The 17,225-nt window shown below is 49.3% G+C and overlaps 1 protein-coding gene across 1 annotated transcript in view; it reads left to right on the top strand.

Annotated features, from left to right (window-relative positions):
• Nucleotides 1-1,984: 1,984 nt before the first annotated feature.
• The window catches only part of CFAP45 (cilia and flagella associated protein 45), a gene marked incomplete at its 5' end in the record, with an annotated part of 40,907 nt that continues 25,666 nt past the window's right edge, over nucleotides 1,985-17,225 (top strand). Inside the window, one exon of the mRNA XM_079928022.1 lies at nucleotides 1,985-2,068. Coding sequence (XP_079784148.1) covers nucleotides 1,985-2,068 — 84 coding nt within the window. The remainder of the gene's footprint in view (nucleotides 2,069-17,225) is intronic.

Below are 17,225 nucleotides of genomic sequence, written 5' to 3'. Positions count from 1 at the left end.
CGCCGTCCACACAGCCCTGAGTCCTGGCAGGTGTCTGGGTGGGAGGCCCTCAGGCAGGCTTGATGCAAGGTGACCTCTGGTGGCCAGACCAGTCCGGGAAGGAGCTGGTGGTGGTGGCTGGAGGCAGGAAGCCTTGTTGATCATCCCAGGCACTTGTGAGCTGCTTGCTGGTGAGAACCTAGCAGCATTCCTTCTGGACGGGTGGCCCTGGACCACAATAATCAATTTTGGGGTCAGGTTGTCCTGAGCTCCCAGCCCTGACCCAGGCATGAATGTAGTTCCAACCCCACGGCCTTCCCATCAGACCCTGTGTCTCCCTAGAGGCTCTGGGCCAGTCCCCCACTTCAGCTCCCACCCGCATCAGCCAACCTGGCCTCCACTGTCCCTCTCCCCATGTCCACTTCCGTGTGTCTCTATTTCCCAAGGATGGGAAAGGCACAACGTTGTGCCTGAGGGTGACAAATTGTGCAGTGGTGGATAACAAGAGAGCTTCCATTCTCCTTTCGCCCACCCCACTGTGGTTCCCGCTGCCAAGAAGCACCTACTGTGTGCCAGGCCCCATGCCACTGCTGTACATTAGCCGTCAGCTCAGGGGCTCTCCGCCTTATCCGAGCCCCAGCCATGGGCGAGATGGTGTTTGCTTGCCTGCTGTACTCCCTTGGGCTGTGGCACAGATAAGATAGGGTGCAGCCTATTTGCAAATTCCCCGGGGATTAGCTGTCACTCCACCCCGTTATCTCCCATTCAGGAAGCCTCCGTGGAATGCCAGTGAGGAAGAGTGATGTCATTGCAGACGCAACATTGAATTCATTGATATTTGAACTAAAAAAACCAAACCATTTGCACCCTTCTCTGATTTAACTATAGCTATGAATTATGGGCCACAGGCCTCACGACTTTCTGGGACCGGCACACCACAGAGCCAAGACTGAGGACCACTGTCTTCTCCCAGCAGATTCCCATGTTAGTCCACAAGGTGGATATGACTGTATTATTTCCCTCATTTCGTTCCCAAATGAGCGTACTGGGTCCCAGGACAAGAAACTCACCCAAAGCCATATAAGGATTTAGTGGGCAGAGGGGTTTTGAACCCAGGTCATCCTGGCTGGGAGCTGGCTGAGCCTATGCTGCTCCAGCCGGACTGGATTTGAGAGGTGCTCAGCCACGGGGCTCACCTCCCTCCTGGCTGGATCCACCACCCACCGGCAAGCTCTGGGAGGCCCCTCCACGTCTCCCCTTAATCCACTTCGCTCCAGGTTCAGCGCCTTCCTTCTGGAAATGGCCTCCACTGACTCCTCAACATTTTGTTTTGTTTTCTGTTTGCTTTACAGCATTTTGTTCCGTGTGAAATCACAGTTTCATCCCTAATTTGACCCCTCTCATCTCTCCTGGCACTCCTTCAGGCCCTGGAGCCCAGAATGGGTCCCAGCCCTGGGAATAGGGGGAAAAGCTTCTCTGAGTGGCAACCCCTTTTCCTGCCATCTCCTAGCAACTCATTCCCCGTGGCTTTCCACACTGGTGTTCCCTAACACCCTGCGCCTGCAGGACGGTTCCTGCTGCCCCGAACAATCTCCCCTTCCAGGTGTCACCGTGGCTACTTTCTCTCCTTCAGGTCTTTGTTCAAATGTCACCTTCCAGTTCAAACATACTGCCTTCCCTGGCCGCCGTGTTTAAAATTGCACACTCCACTCTCAGCCTGCACCCCATCCTCCTTCCCTCCTTTCTCCTATCACTACATGATACTAATGTAGTTTACTTATTTATCTTCTGTCTCCACCCACAGGATGTACACTCCGTAAGGGCAGGTTTGTGCTGGTTTTGTTGATGCACAGTAGTGCCTGGCGTGTTGTAGGCGCTGGATAAATATTTGTTGAATGAACGAATGAATGAGTGAATATCACACTGCCCTCATGCTCCCGAATCCCCTGGCCTGGTGTCCGGCCAGCCCAGGGTCCCAGTGACCCAGCCTGTCATCGGATCTGAAATGAAACCAGTTTCCATTTCAGTTTCCAATGCTTCCTCATTTCCTGTCAGTTTCCAGTGCTTCCTCATTGTTCATTTCTCAAAGGTAAAAAGCTGAGAAGCGGGTTCTCCCTATAGCCAGAGGAGTGGAGGTTGGGAAGGGGATGGAGGGTGGTTTGTGTGCTCTGGGCAAGTGGAAGGTGCTTGAGGATTTGGCAGAAAAAAAGTGGGAAGAGGGCAGGAGGAAGGGGTAGGAGCCAGCATTGGTTCATTTACTCCTTGCCTTCAGCCTTGCAGTGGAAGATCACTGTGGAGGTAAAGGGAAAGTAGGCTTGGCCCATGGTGGCTGATGGGAAGGAGAGCTGGAGAAGGAAGGCAGGCAGGAGGAAGAGGAGGGGGAGGGGGAGGAGGAGGAGGGGTTCACAGTGTGGCTGACCTGTAGGGGAAAAGTATAGTTCTGTGCGGTCTGTTCATGTGCACTGAGTGTGCGTCCAGGTGTGCGAGAATTCACAGGGCCAGGGCTCGGCGGTGCGGGTGGGAGGAGATGAAACTGACCTTGTGTGGAGGCTGCCTGTGAGTATGTGTTTACCAAGGACTGGGGACTGGGGGTGCAGAGAGGTGTGTGTCAGGTGTGTGTAGGCAGAGGGTAAGCGTCTGAGTGTTTGTCCCTCCCTGGAGAACAATATGCCCATTCCTGCCTGTGCAGCCCAGAGAGGCCTTTGAGAGCTTGGCAAAAGGCCCAAGGACCAGTGGAACAGGGAAAGGGCTGGACAGTAGGGCCCCAGGGAGGGAGCAATAGAGGGCCTGGGATTCAATTTGTTGAAGAGAAGGCTAAAGGTAAATTAGTAACCGTCTCCTTGTGAAGAAATGAGTTTTAGTGCCAGTGGCTAGGGAGGTAGATTAAAAGAAAAGGCACGGAAGTTGCACCTAGAGAAATTTAGGTTAAACAAGGAAAAATGATCCTCTTGACCCTGAGGTGTTATTAGCCTCTGGATTCTCTTAAGGGTCAGGAGGAAGGTCTTCAATAATAGGACAAGTCTCATCTTAAAGTGGAAAATGAGCAATTCTGCCTGGGAACGCTCATATACACACCCATTTTTTCATTCATGTATTCATTCCTTCAACAATTATTGGGGTTCTACCCTATGCCAGGCCTTATGGGGCCTATGAAGACTATTAATACATGATCTCTTTGCTCCAAAAGTCCCTCGTCCTGTAGGGGAGGTAAAACATGGATAGGAGCCATGATAATTCAGAAAGCCGGTGATATGGGCCTTTGGAGAAAAGCAAGTAGGGCTCTTTGGGAGGATCACTTGCCAGCCTCCCGCAGCCCTGGGTCATTTCTGGGGTGGAGGTCGGTGGTGATGTCATGGTGAGCTGAGGCTATGTGTCTCGGGGATCCTCTCCCCTGATCTGCTGGGGGGAGTGGGGCTGCTGGTTGGTGGGGGTGGGATTGCTCCTCCGGAAGAAGGAGTAGTCACTGGCTCTGTGGTCAGAGGTCAAGTTTCAGTGCGGGGGGTGGGGGTGGGGGGGTGGAGTGGGGGGGCATGAAGGGGCTGTTCCTTTGCTGCCTGGAGTGGGGGTGGTCAAAGAAGCCTGAGTCAGGGTGAGAACCAGGGATGGGGTGGGGACAGATCAACATCACGGGGGGAGGGTAGGTGGGGAGTGGGTCATACAAGCATCTCCCCAAACGCTGGGGCTGTCACACCATTTCACCCCGCTGTGGGCAGGGCCTGAATTTTGAGTTGTGTTTGCATGAGAGAAATGTAGCTCGGTGTGGGGTTGAACCATCACGGTGATGATGATGATTCACTACCATTTTTCTGTTAGTCACTCTGCTGAGAGCTTGACCTGTATATGTTCTTCCATTATTTCAAAAAATATTTATTGAGCACCTATTCAGGGCGAGGCATCTACTGGGTGTTGGAGGATACAGAAGTCAACAAAACAAGTACAGTTTGTGCCCTCCTGGGAGGAACTAGAAGAGCAGACAGGCAATTATAATGTGATTTGTGGCGTGCTAAGGGAAGTCTAGGTGAGAACCCAGAGGAGGGGACTTAACCCAGCCTCACGGGGAGAGGCATCAGTGAAGATTTCTGGAAGGTCTGAACTGAGGATTTAAGGATAATTAGAAGCATAAAGGAGAGGCCAGTAGTGTTGAAGAGGACAGCGGTCTCCGGTCTCTGCTGAGCTGCAGCATGGGTGTGGGCTGGAGGTGGGAATGTACAGGGCTGGACAGTAGAATGGGTATGTTTAGAGGCCGGAGGGGTGGGTGCTGAGAAATGCACATCCTCAGAGGGCCTTCAATGTCCATGAATAATTTTGGACCTTTCATTAAGGGCAGGGGAAGACATTGAAGGATTTTAAGCAGGGGGATGAGGAGATGAGAGTTGGGTTTTAACTTAGCCGACTTCCTGAGGCTGCAGGGTAGAGAATGGCCTAGGGTTGGAGAAGACTAGTGAGTGAGGCAGGCCAACTCCAGGAGGTTACTGCAGCAGTCACAGCAGAGGCAAGAGTGGCCTGGGGAAGGAGGACCAGTGGGGATGGAAAGAAGAGACTGGATTTCAAAATTGTTTAGTACTCTGACCGTGCAGAGTTGAAGAAGGGGGCGAGGGATCCAGAAAGACGGGCTTCTGGATTCAGCCACTAAGCAAATGGTGTCTGTGACTAGGATGGGAAATCCAGGAGAAGGGGCTTGACCACCACCACAGAATGTTATTCTCTCCTATTTTACAGATGAGGAAACTGAGGCTAAGAGAGCAAAAGTAACTTGCAGAACCTACCTAGCAGGTGGCTGAACTGGGACTTAAAACTTGTGGCAGAAGAAGTCCAAGCTAATTGCTCACCCCATCGTGGAGCTCCCTGGCTTGGTGGCTGACCCTGGGGAAGGGTTCGGCCTGCAGCCAGCATGAACTGTGGTTTTTCTGTAGGTGGAGGCCAGGGCCACAGTGAGGAAGGGAGAGGTCTGGCTTAGGAAGAGGTGCAGGAAGTTCAGCTCTGCAGCTGCCACCCCTCCAAGGCAAATGAAGATCTGGCAGCCACAGGAAGGAACTAAGAAACTCAGCCCCTGATCTTGCACCTTGGGGTTTCTGTCCTGAAGGTCCCCTGACTTTTTTGTTTTTTGCAGTACGTGGGCCTCTCACTGTTGTGGCCTCTCCCGTTGCGGAGCACAGGCTCCGGACGCGCAGGCTCAGCGGCCATGGCTCACGGGCCCAGCCGCTCCGTGGCATGTGGGATCTTCCCGGACCAGGGCACGAACCCACGTCCCCTGCATCGGCAGGCGGACTCTCAACCACTGCGCCACCAGGGAAGCCCAAGGTCCCCTGACTTTTTGGAGCCTTCTGACAGCCTACCATTTCCTTCTAGCCATAAAGACTACCACAGCCCCCAGGAGAGTACCTGAGAGTTGTATTTTCAAGACACTTGCATATCTATTAATTCCAGGGAGACTTGTCACCTCTTGGGAAGGCTTGAATATTTTTATACCCTTTGGGGAGAAGAGACAAACTGAAACCGAGAGACTGAAAGTGATGGGCCAGGGTCCCAGGGATCTTGAGAGTAGAAAGCACACCTTATGTGCCTTTAAATGGCGCATAGTTCTCAGAACATTAGTAGCAGGCCCAGAGGCGCTCAGCCCAAGTTCATGGTTTTGAATTGGTTCTGCATGTACTAGAATTCAGGTCTCTGGACTCCTGGTCAGTCGCCGGGTGTTGAAAATACCCATGTCAGGCATCCCTGGGGATGGGCTGACTGTAGGCCCCATCCTGTATTTTCCCCCAACCCAGCTACCCTCTAAGACTGTGAGCATTGGAATCCCCTGGGGTACTGGTTAGAAATGCAGATTCTAGTTAGTCCTATTAGACCTATTAGGCCGGGAATCTGTGGTGGAGGTGATGGGGGTGGTGTCTTGAATTTGCATTTCAAACTGGCTTCCCCCATAATTCTTAGGCGGCAACACTGCCCTAGGGGGTTTGGAGAGAGAAGTTTCTCCAACAAGAAAACTGAGGTCTGAGCCAGCCCTGGCTACGCCTTGAACGGGAGTTGTCCCCCCCCCTCCCCGCCCCACGCTGTACTGTTTGGCGACTGTGGCTGGGTTGCCGGGGGAACCAGGCTGTGTAACTTCCTGGCTTGGGTGGTTTTCCCCTCCTTGGTCTTATCTCAGCATCCGCCACCCAGTCCAGGGCCGTGCTGGTCACGTAGGAGGGGAAGCTGGTGCCAGGTGTGTGGAGACGTGTGCAGGGCACCAGGGCGACACTGGCCCAAGGACCTGGGGCGGGCAGAAGGGTGATGAGATTTTGAAGAAGAAGTAGGGGAGGCTGCAGATTTGTTGACGACTTTCTCCTTGGTCTGAGGGTTATCTGCCCAGTGGGAATGTGGCCAGGTGGGGATGTTGAGGAAATGGGGTTGTATGACCAGCAGGGGGCTGTCTCTGTCACGGCTTCCACTTCCACTCCCACCCTAACCATCTTCCTCCCCCAGCTCCGCTCCACCCCAACTCTTTCCCTCGTGCTCACTATCTTTCTCCTTGGCCCCAAATTTCTTCTTGTTCCTCAAACTCTCTTCTCCATCCCTGTCCCTTGCCCAGTCTCTCAGGTTGTAGCAGGAAGGCTCTACAGTTTTGAAGAATGGGAAAGAGAGAGAGAGTTTGGAAGAAAGCAGGAAGGCAGCAAATTCCTGGAGGAAAATAATTCATGCATTTAAGTATTTATTTATGTTTTAAGCCATACTGTGTTTTAGAGAGACTTGAGGCAATTTTGATAGTTCAAGTATTCCAGGAAGAAGGGGGCTGTGAAACGGTCTCTCAGGCATCCTTTGCAACTTAGAGGATTTACAGTCTGACTCCTGGTCGTTTATACGACACTGAGGACAAAAGACATTCTTCCCACCCGCCCCCAGTATCTCCCTGCTCTGTGGGAAGGAAAAGGGAAGAAGATCACCAGGCACTATGCAAACTGATTTTCCAGCCTGGTCTGCTCTTCCCAGAGCCTCTCTTTTGGGCTATTACCCACTGCGCAGATGAGGAAACAAGGCCCAGGTGGTTATGCAGTTCACCTAAGGTCTCTCAGCTATAAGTAATGGTGACAGGGGTCCAAGTCTGTTGGACTCCAAAATCAGTCACTACTTTCCTTCTTCACTGCGCTGCCCCAGGAGCACAAGTCATGGGAGAGCACCTTCCAGGCTGCCTTAGATAGAATTGGGGGCTCTGAACAGCCTAGGAAATGATGATTTACTGAGACCTGATGGGCATCCTAGAGTTCCCATCATGGGCAGGTGTCACCACTAAGATGGGAGTAGAAGCTGCCCAAGGAGGTGGGTCCAGAGGAAGGAGCTGGGGCCTGTATCCTGGAGAACTGCCAGGATGTGTATATACGGCAAAGGAGTTCAGAGAAAACAGGAGAGCAGTAGACCACCACTAACCCACACCTCCATGCACTCAACACAAATTCTTCTGTGGGAATGTGGAAGCCCCATCTTTTTGCCCTTTGTCCATGTGGGGCCCGGCTCCCTGCATGCCACATCCAGACTCCACAACTCTGATCCCTGTTCCTAAATGCATATCAGAGAGAGAGGGAGAGAGAGAGAGAGAGAGAGAGAGAGGGAGAGAAAGGGAATCAGTCTCCTTTCTCATGCTCTTAGGAGACATGCTCTAGTGAGAGGCCAGAGTTTTCATTTTAACCAAATGGCTCCTCTGGGTCCCGTCTCCCAGGCTCCTCCCATTTAAACGTGCTTGTTCATCACAGAGTCAAAATTCCTATCCCTCCTGCCTCAGCCAATGTGGGGAGCGTCTCAGGAGAACGGCAGGGTGAGGCCTGCCTGACCCAGCGCCCCAAGGCCCGGTAGGGTGAGGAGAACCTGCGGGACCCAGCCCAGCCCCTGGGCTCTGCTCCCAGCTCCGAGGCACCCAGCAACTCTGCGGGATCTGGGCTCCTGGCTCCTGGCCAGCAATCCTGGGTTTACTCTGAGACTTCTCTGGGAGTGGCGATCTGGTAGGAAGCGTCAGGCAGCCAGAGGTGGAGTTAGGGTTAGGCGGATAATCTGGACCTGTCCTCTTCCTCAGGCGGCAGCAGCCAGCCTCTTAAACCTCCCTCCCCCGCCACCCGTTGTTCTCATCCCTCGGCTTGCTAGGCAATGAGAATGCTGAAAATGGGACAGAGCACAGGAGGAGAGTGAAATGAGAGCTTAAGGACTGGGCTAGAAGGAGGAAGCCCCCAAAGGTGCACACCGAATAGAAGAGACAGGAAGAAGAGGAAGGGCAGAGGGGAGAAGGTGGAACAGGCTGGTGAGCGGAGGAGAGGGCTGAGCGTGGCTGAGGTCGGGAGGTGAGAGCGAGGGCAATCCGCCCACACCCACCGGACACGGCTGGGCAATTGAGCCAATCGCTGAGACGGGAAAGGTTGCCTCCTCACTTCTCAGAGGTGGAACTGGGTTTTGTGAGACCTGAAGCTTATACAATTTTGGAAGCTCCTTTTAAGAAAAACAAAACAAAATTAATGACAGGAGTAAACATTGAACTAGAATAATGTCACAACAAATTATACATTAAAAAAGAAAATCTGGTAGGGATTTCCCTAGCGGTCCAGTGGTTAAGACTCCGTGCTTCCACTGCAGGGGGCACGGGTTCCATCCCTGGTTGGGAAACTAAGATCCCACGTGCCGTGCGGTGTGGCAAAAAAATTTAAAAAATAAAAATCTGGCAAATACTATAAACATCATAACATCAGGAAGAGTGACATAAGATTCGTATGAATTCACTGCCTGAAACAAGTCTAAAATAGTTTTCGCCCTTACCTTTTTTTTGGGCAGCTTATTCTTTGTCTCTTCACACGATAAAGATTTTGTAATATTACTTTATATGGAGAACAGAATAATAATTCAGTTTTTTTCCTCTGGCATGATTTTGATCAACACTTTTATTATCGATAGATTAGAATGTTTCATTTCACAGCTTCTTGTTGTATCAATTTTTTGATTGTTGTCACATTTGGGAAAAATCTCTGAAATTTCTCTCTTACATGAGCTGTAGAATTTCAGGAGATTGTCCAGTAATTAATCTTTTTTTTTTTTTTTTAATTTAGACTGTGCCGGGTCTTAGTTGCGGCACACGGGAGCTTTGTTGTGCCGTGTGGACTCTTAGCTGCGGCTTGCACGTGGGATCTAGTTGCCTGACCAGGGATCGAAACTGGGCCCCCTGCATTGGGAGTACAGAGTCTTACCCACTGGACCACCAGGGAAGTCCTTCAGTAATTAATCTTAAGTGTTCTTTGAGTTGATGACACTCATTTACCCGATTGTCATAAGTCCTCATTTTAGTGTACTAATGTGTTTTATGCAATCTCCATCAGTGTCAATCTTTTATATCAAATCAACAAGAAAGTTAATATTTCCCCAATATGTTCATACAATTTTCTTCCCCTTGTTAGTTGGATTATTAAACAATCCAAGTGCTTGTTTATTCTGTTCAGAATTTGTCTATTCCTCTTATTGAATTACCTTTTCTGGTAATCTGAAAATTTTTGTTTCAATTTGCTTCTCAATTTCAAAACAATTTCTACTGATTCATGGTTCATTTTTATTATTTGTGTTTCATAAACCCATTAATATCTTTTATTGAAATATAATTGACATATAACATTGTATTAGTTTCAGGTGTACAATACAATGATTCAATATTTGTATATATTGTGAAATGATCACCACAATAATTTATCACCACACATTTTTTTCTTATGATGAAAACTTTTAAGATCTACTCTCTTAGCAACTTTCAAATATACAATACAATATTACTAACTACAGTTACCATGCTGTACATTATATCCCCAGGACTTTTAAATTTAATTTAATTAATTTATTTTTTTAATATTTTGGCCATGCTGCATGGCATATGGCATCTTAGTTCCCCATCGAGGGATTGAACCTGCACCCCCTGCAGTGGAAGCACGGAGTCTTAACCACCGGACTGCCCTGGAAGTCCCGGGACTTATTTATTTTATAACTAGAAGTTTGTACTTTTTGACCCCCTGCCCTGCCTCTGGCAATCACCAGTCTGTTCTCTGAACCTATGTGTCTTTTTTTAGATTTCACATATAAGTGATACCACACAGTATTTCTCTTTCTCTATTTGACTTATTTTACTTAGCATAATGCCCTCAAGAGCCATCCATATTGTTGCAAATAGAAAGATTTCAGTCTTTTTCATGACTAAATAATATTCCACTGTATATATACGCCACATTTCCTTTATCCATTGATGGACATTTAGATTCCGTCCATGTCTTGGCTATTGCTGCAGTGAATATGGGGTGCATATATCTTTTTGAGTAGTGTTTTTGTTTCTTTTGAATAAATACCCAGAAGTGAAATTGCTGGATCATATGGTAGTTCTATTTTTAATTTTTTTGAGGAACTTTCATACTGTTTTCCACAGAGACTGCACCAGTTTACATTCCTACCAACAGTGCACAGGGATTCCCCTCTCTCCACATCCTCGCTAACACTTGCTATTTCCTGTCTTTTTGATAATAGCCATTCTAACAGTTATGAGGTGATAGCTCATTGTGGTTTTGATTTGCATTTTCCTGATGATTAGTGACATTGAGCATCTTTTCATGTACCTGTTGGCTGTATGTATGTCTTCTCTGGAAAAATCTCTATTCAGATCCTCTACCCATTTTTCAATTTTTTTTTGGCTGTTGAGTTGTATGAGTTCTTTACACACTTTGAATATTTACCCTTATCAGATATATGATTTGCAAATATTTTCTCCCATTTGGTAGGTTGCCTTTTCCTTTTGTTGATGGTTTCCTTTGCTGTGTGGAATAAACCCATTAATTTTTCAGTAAATTTTCCATCCTTTAATACATACTTGTAAAGTTGACAAAAGAAGAAAATGTACTCTTTCTTTCTTTCTGGCTGCGTTGGGTCTTTGTTGCTGCATGCAAGTTTTCTCTGGTTGTGGCGAGCGGGGTCTACTCTTCGTTGCAGAGCGTGGGCTTCTCATTGCGGTGTCTTCTCTTGTTGCAGAGCACGGGCTCTATGTGTGCGGGCTTCCGTAGTTGTGGCTTGTGGGCTCTAGGTGCTCAGGCTTCAGTAGTTGTGGCTCACGGGCTCAGTAGTTGTGGCGCACAGGCTTAGTTGCTCTGCAGCATGTGGGATCTTCCTGGACCAGGGCTCAAACCCGTGTCCCCTGCATTGGCAGGTGGATTCTTAACCACTGCGCCACCAGGGAAGTCTGTATTATTTAAAGTTTTTTTTTTTTTCTTTCTGTATGCAGGCCTCTCACTGTTGTGGCCTCTCCCGTTGCGGAGCACAGGCTCCGGACGCACAGGCTCAGCGGCCATGATTCACAGGCCTAGCCGCTCCGCAGCATGTGGGATCTTCCCGGACTGGGGCACGAACCCGCGTCCCCTGCATCGGCAGGCGGACTCTTTACCATTGTGCCACCAGAGAAGCCCTGTATTATTTAATTTTTAAAGACACTTTCCAGAAAGCAGTTTAGAAAGGCATATGTAAGTTGTTTCAACTTTTTGAGAATATATTATAGATCATTAAAATATCACTGTTATGTAGCAAGGTGTGGGAGGCAGAACAGTGCACCACCTCCCCTCCTGCGAATGTCCACCTCTTAATTCCCAGAACTGTGAATATTTACCTACAGGCAAAAGGGACTCTGCAGATATGGTTAGATTAGGGACCCTGAGATGGGGGGATTACCTTGGATTATCCAGGTGGACCCAACCTAATCACAAGTCTAAAACTCAGGGAACCTTTCCCAGAACGAGATGCGACTAGGGTGGAGTGCTCAGAGAGATGCAGTGTTACTGGCTTTTTTTTTTTAATTTTTAAATTAATTTATTTATTTAGCTGCACCGGGTTTTAGTTGCGGCATGTGGGATCTTCGTTGCTGCGAGCGGGATCTTCGTTGCAGCATGGGAGATCTATATCCTTGATCAGGATGTAACTCAGGCCCCCTGCATTGGGAGAGTGGAGTCTTAACCACTGGACCACCAGGGAAATCCCACAATGTTACTGGCTTTAAAGATGGAGGAAGGGGGTCATAAACCAAGGAACATGAGTGGCCTCTAGAAACTCTAGATAAAGGATTCAGCCTAGAGCCTTAGCAAGGAATGCAACCCTGCCGACACCTGGTTTTTACCCAGTAAGACCCTTGCTGAACTCCAGAATTGTAAGATAATAACTTTATGTTGTTTTAAACCACTAAGTTTGTGGTAAGTTGCTGCAGCAGTGGTAGAAAACGAATACACAAGGCTTGAAGAGTTTTCAAATGGAAAGACCATCTCATTATACCTAGAAAAATCCAAGTAAGCATGTGTGTTTAAAATTATCTAGAAGTCGAAAAGAAAACCTATCACTGTTGGAAAAACAGAAGTAGTCAATGAGTTTAGGTCCTTTGAAGGCAGCTTTTTTTCTCTGATGAGATGCATATTGTGTTTATAATTACATATGTTGCATCACTGGGTCTCTTCCAGGCCAGAGAGAACTTCAGTTTGACCAGGTCTTGATAAGAACAGAATACTCACTTACAGTTTTACATAACAGAGGCTTAGAATCTTTTCACAGAGGGACTTCTGGCTTTGTTCATTTCAAACCTTGTTTTTCCTCCACTTTGCAAATACTCTTGGCGTGAGCAGCGTAGCACATATTCCCATGGAGATTATGGCCAGTCCCTCCTGTCCTGACATCAGGTGAGGTGGCATAGTGGCTTGGTGGAAGGAGTGTTCCAGGCAGCCGTTCCTCCACCTGGACAGCTGGCAGTAACTTAACTATCTGTGTAAGTGGTGGAGAACCACACAAACCTGTTTCATTAAATGTATGTAAATGTAAAATGTATGCTTAATTCAGCTTACTTTTTTTTTGGCCGTGCCGCGCAGCATGCAGGATTTTAGTTCCCTGACCAGGAATCAAACCTGTGCCCTGTGTAATAGAAGCGCGGAGTCCTAACCACTGGACCACCAGGGAATTCCCTCAACTTACTTTCTCAAGGGGCTCAGGCAAATGGGAGACCTGAAGTTTAAGCACTGATAGCTTTGAGGTAAATTCAAACAAAAGCCTGGGAAGCAATTCCCTTACTCTGCATTTGGTCATCCCCCTCCTTTCTGCCTCAACCTCACACCTTTCCTTCAGAGAAGCAGCCTGAGTTGAGAAAAGAACACTAACTTTTGAGTTTGGACAGTTATCTCTCTTGGTCTCAGTTTTTTCTTTGGTGATGGCGTTAATAACTACCCCATAGAGATGTGGCTGTGAGAACTGGGTGGAAAACATAGGGGAAGCATCCAATCCACAGGGGACTGGTTACTTCATCTTCCCTCCTCTCTGGGTTGCTACGAAGAGGCTGGGGAAAGAACGGTGCCAGGAACAGAAAAGCCCTTCCCTCACTCTCAAGCCGGGAGGATCGTGCCAGCGCCTGTATGGTAGCTACCCTGGCTTCTCCCTCCCTCTGATCCCACCTCCAACACTTTCTGCCCGCCCCACCCCCTAACTTGTCCTTCTGAGGATCCCAAAGGAGATAAGGCTGGAAAATCCAGGGAAGGAATGTGAAGCTTGCCGGAGTTAAGCCCTTTTAAAAACAACTGGAGGTGACCTGGTCTCCCTTCCCCCACTCCCCTGGAGCTTGTAAACAGCCCTCAACCACCCTAGCTCTGCAGCCGATCCTTCAGCCCTGAGTATGTCCGAGGAGGCAGTGACTGGCTTTACAACACAAAAGTCAGGTTGGAGTGAGCCCCAGAAAGGTGGGCTGTGGAGAGAGGTTTGGGCGTGGGAAAGTAGCTCAGAACCGAAGTCACCACTTCTTTTTGGTCTAAGAGTTCAGTTTATCAGCACTGGAGAAAAAAACAAAAGGACTCGGTCTTGTGGGAAGGCTTTGTGAGGCCCGGAGCAGGCACAGCTGTGGGGTAAGTCCAATCTTGTCCCTGCAGGTTGGGAGGTATAGGTGCCAAACCAAATTGGGAAAATCATAAAACTCCTAAAAGGCTTTCCAGAACAGTACATACAAACTGGGAAGCATTAAAAGGCAGGTTCCCTAAAGCCAGGTCCATAGATTTCGATTCAGATACTCTAGTAGGGTCTACATTTCATTTTTAATAAACTCTCCCAGGCGATTCAGAGCTGGAGGTCTGAGGCCCACAGTTTAAGGAAATGCTCCTGAAACTACATACACATGCTCACGGCTGGAAGTTCTTTCTTTGGTCTAACCAGACTCTCTGCTGCTGTGAAACTTGTTTCGTCTGATCCTGATTGCTTCTCTGCAGACTAAATTCTCATCAGCGTTTGGCTTGGCCCCTCACAAGCACTGGGGCAACGGTTACCATGGTAACCTAGATGGGGTGTAGGGGAAAAACCGTGACCCCGGGCCTGGCTCCTGGAGTGGCTGCCAGCAAGTCAGACCCCCTGGGCCAATGCTAGGACCTTGACGGTTTGGGTCCTGACCCAAGAGTTCAGCCAGAGCTAAGTGAAGAGCGGGGCGCGCCAGGGCGGGACAGTCTTTCAGAGCCAAAGCTCCCGCTCGAGCGCCGGCGGGAACGGTCAGAGGGTGGGGTTCGTGTTTCTAAAGCCACAGCGCGCCGCGTCTACCAGCCGGAGCGGATCAGAGCGGAGGGGCGGGGCCGGGGCCGGGGCCGGGAGGGGGCGGGGCCCGGGCCGGAGAACGCGGGCTCTTGGTTACTACGGTAACGCGTCAACACCAAGCGTCGGTGGTGCAGTAGGTGGCGGAGGCGGTGGAGGAGCGGAGTTAGAGAGTGCGGCTGAGATGGTGAGGTCCCGGGTGTGGAGGAGAACCTCGGATGGGGGCCTCATGTGTCCTCAATTGGGTTGGGGTTCTAATCTGGGAAAGTGGGCATCTGGGAGACTGACAGAAGTTGGGTCTGGGGTCAGGAAGGCCCAGGAGCGGGGATGACACCCCTGGAAGAGGCAAGGGAAGTCCTGAGGGGGGTCCAAAAGAGAAATTAGGGGTGGGGTCGATAGCGATTGGAAATGTGATCTGGTGCTGAGCAGAGGAGGTGGGGAGAAGGGCTGTCCCAACCTTCTTCCCCCTCCCATCGGTCTGGGGCCTCCATGGGCTGGGGATTGTGGGATGTGATGTGGGAAAACCATTGGTGAGGAGGCCAGATAACAGGTTATGGTACGCGTTCTGCCTCTGACCAGCAGGGGGACAATGTGTAAGTCACCTAATGTCCTGAGCCTACAAGTCCTTGTCTTGTTACTGGGGCTCTGGGTCACTCATAGGTACTCAACAAACATTTGCAAATGAATGAATGAATGAATGAATGCAGAGGGTACCAGATTTGAAAGTCCCTGGAGAGGGATTGGGACTGTCTAGCAGGCCTGGGGTTCCCCAGGATGGAGAGAACAAGGGTCATGAGGGTTGAAAGGGCAGCAGGCCTGGGAGGAGGTATGAATATGATGTCTGGGATCCCATGAGGAGGGTGTGGTCCCTGAGGAATAAGTGAGAGGGGCAGAGGATAGGTGTTGGAGCCTTGGGTTACTGGAAATAACCTTAGAATTTCTGGGTGAACACCTGGTGGCAAAGGAGTCTCTGATGTACCTGTGGACACACTTCATGTTCAGAGGTCACACTGCTTTTCTGGGACTCAGTGGTTCCAATTCAGGGTCCCCAAGTCAGGATTTCAAGAAGAGCCTTGTTAATTATAAAAGAAACAAATCTCCCACAAAGAGCATTTATGCATTTTACGATGCATGTTTATCTCCAGCTTTCCTGAGTGATTTACAGGCCCAGTGCTGTGTGTGTGTCTCTGAGGGCCTAGCGTCACACTTGGCATCTAAGGGCACACAGTAAATGTTAGTTCTCTTTTTCTCCTGTTTCAAAAATGTCGTATTTCCAAGTCCAAATTCATCAGTGAGTTGCACCTGGGCTAGACTTGTGGGCTTTGGCTCATGCAAATCAGGGACTCCCCACCCAAGGGCCACTCAAGGAGGGGTTTTGGTCTGTTGACTGAGCCCTTCTGAAGTCCCTTGGACAGGACTGGGCATATGAGCACCTTTGAGAAGCAATGGGTCAAGTTAATGATCTCTGCCCTTCTGTGAGACCAAGAGTGTGTGTGTGTGTGTGTGTGTGTGTGTGTGTGTGTGTGTGTGTGTGTGTGTGTGTGTGTGTGTGTGTGTGTGTATGGTGCTACTTACTAGCTTTTGAGAGTGTTTGGAGGAGTGGGGAGAGGTGATAGTTGCGGGGAGGGTCACAATGAGGCAGACCTCCAGGATTCTTACAAAAACAATGAATACCATCCCCCAGAAGGAGGGACAGGGCCTCAGTACTGAGTAGCATGTCATCTTCAAATGGTACTCCACAGATGGCCAACCCAGTCTTATTTGAGGAAAGAGGTGACCTGAATGTATCACTCAGTGGAAGGTAAGGTACCTGGTTCATGGGCATCCCCACCTTCTTAGTAACCAAAGTCTACAGAAAGCAGGAAGAATCAGGCTAAGAGCTCAAAGCCTGAATTTGCCAGCCTGCGGTGAACCTATATGCAAAAGAGACACTAGGTCCCAGGTGGAGAGGACATCCAGGAAAGGACAAGCCTTTGTCTTTGTTCAGTTGACAGGTGTTACAGTTACGTCATGGAAATTCCACACTGCCCTGTTCCAGCCCTGTTCAAGATCTGTCTTGTTGGATTTGAGCTGAACATCCTGGATCTCGGGACATCTGGCACTGCAGCTTTTTTTTTTTTTTTTTTTTGCTATACGCGGGCCTCTCACTGTTGCGGCCTCTCCCGTTGCGGAGCACAGGCTCCAGACGCGCAGGCCCAGCGGCCATGGCTCACGAGCCCAGCCACTCCGCGGCATGTGGGATCTTCTCGGACCGGGGCACGAACCCGTGTCCCCTGCATCGGCAGGCGGACTCTCAAACACTGCGCCACCAGGGAAGCCCGGCACTGCAGCTTTTTAAGGGCTGCACTCTCTGTGTTCAGAGTCAGGGCACCAGGTCCACTGCTTTGTTTTGTAGTCAAATAAAAATAGTTCCCCCCTCCCCCTGCCCCAGTCATAAAGAGAGTTACCTACTCAGTGCAGAACATTATTCAATACAAGAAACACCTTAAGATGCTAATACTCACATGAAATTACTGTTAAACATTCTTGTGAACTTTCTTTTAGTAACACATTCTGGATGAATACCCTTCACATGAACATTTTTACTGCTGTACTTCCATGTTTCTTATAATCTGCTTTCTTTAACACTTAATATGGGGACTTCCCTGGTGGTCCAGTGGTTAAGAATCGGTTTTGCAATG

The sequence above is a fragment of the Stenella coeruleoalba genome (assembly GCF_951394435.1).
Source record: "Stenella coeruleoalba genome assembly, chromosome: 1".
NCBI classification, from domain to species: domain Eukaryota; kingdom Metazoa; phylum Chordata; class Mammalia; order Artiodactyla; family Delphinidae; genus Stenella; species Stenella coeruleoalba.
The sequence above is the reverse complement of the archived record's forward strand: the minus strand, read 5'-3'. Positions and strand labels throughout refer to the sequence as shown.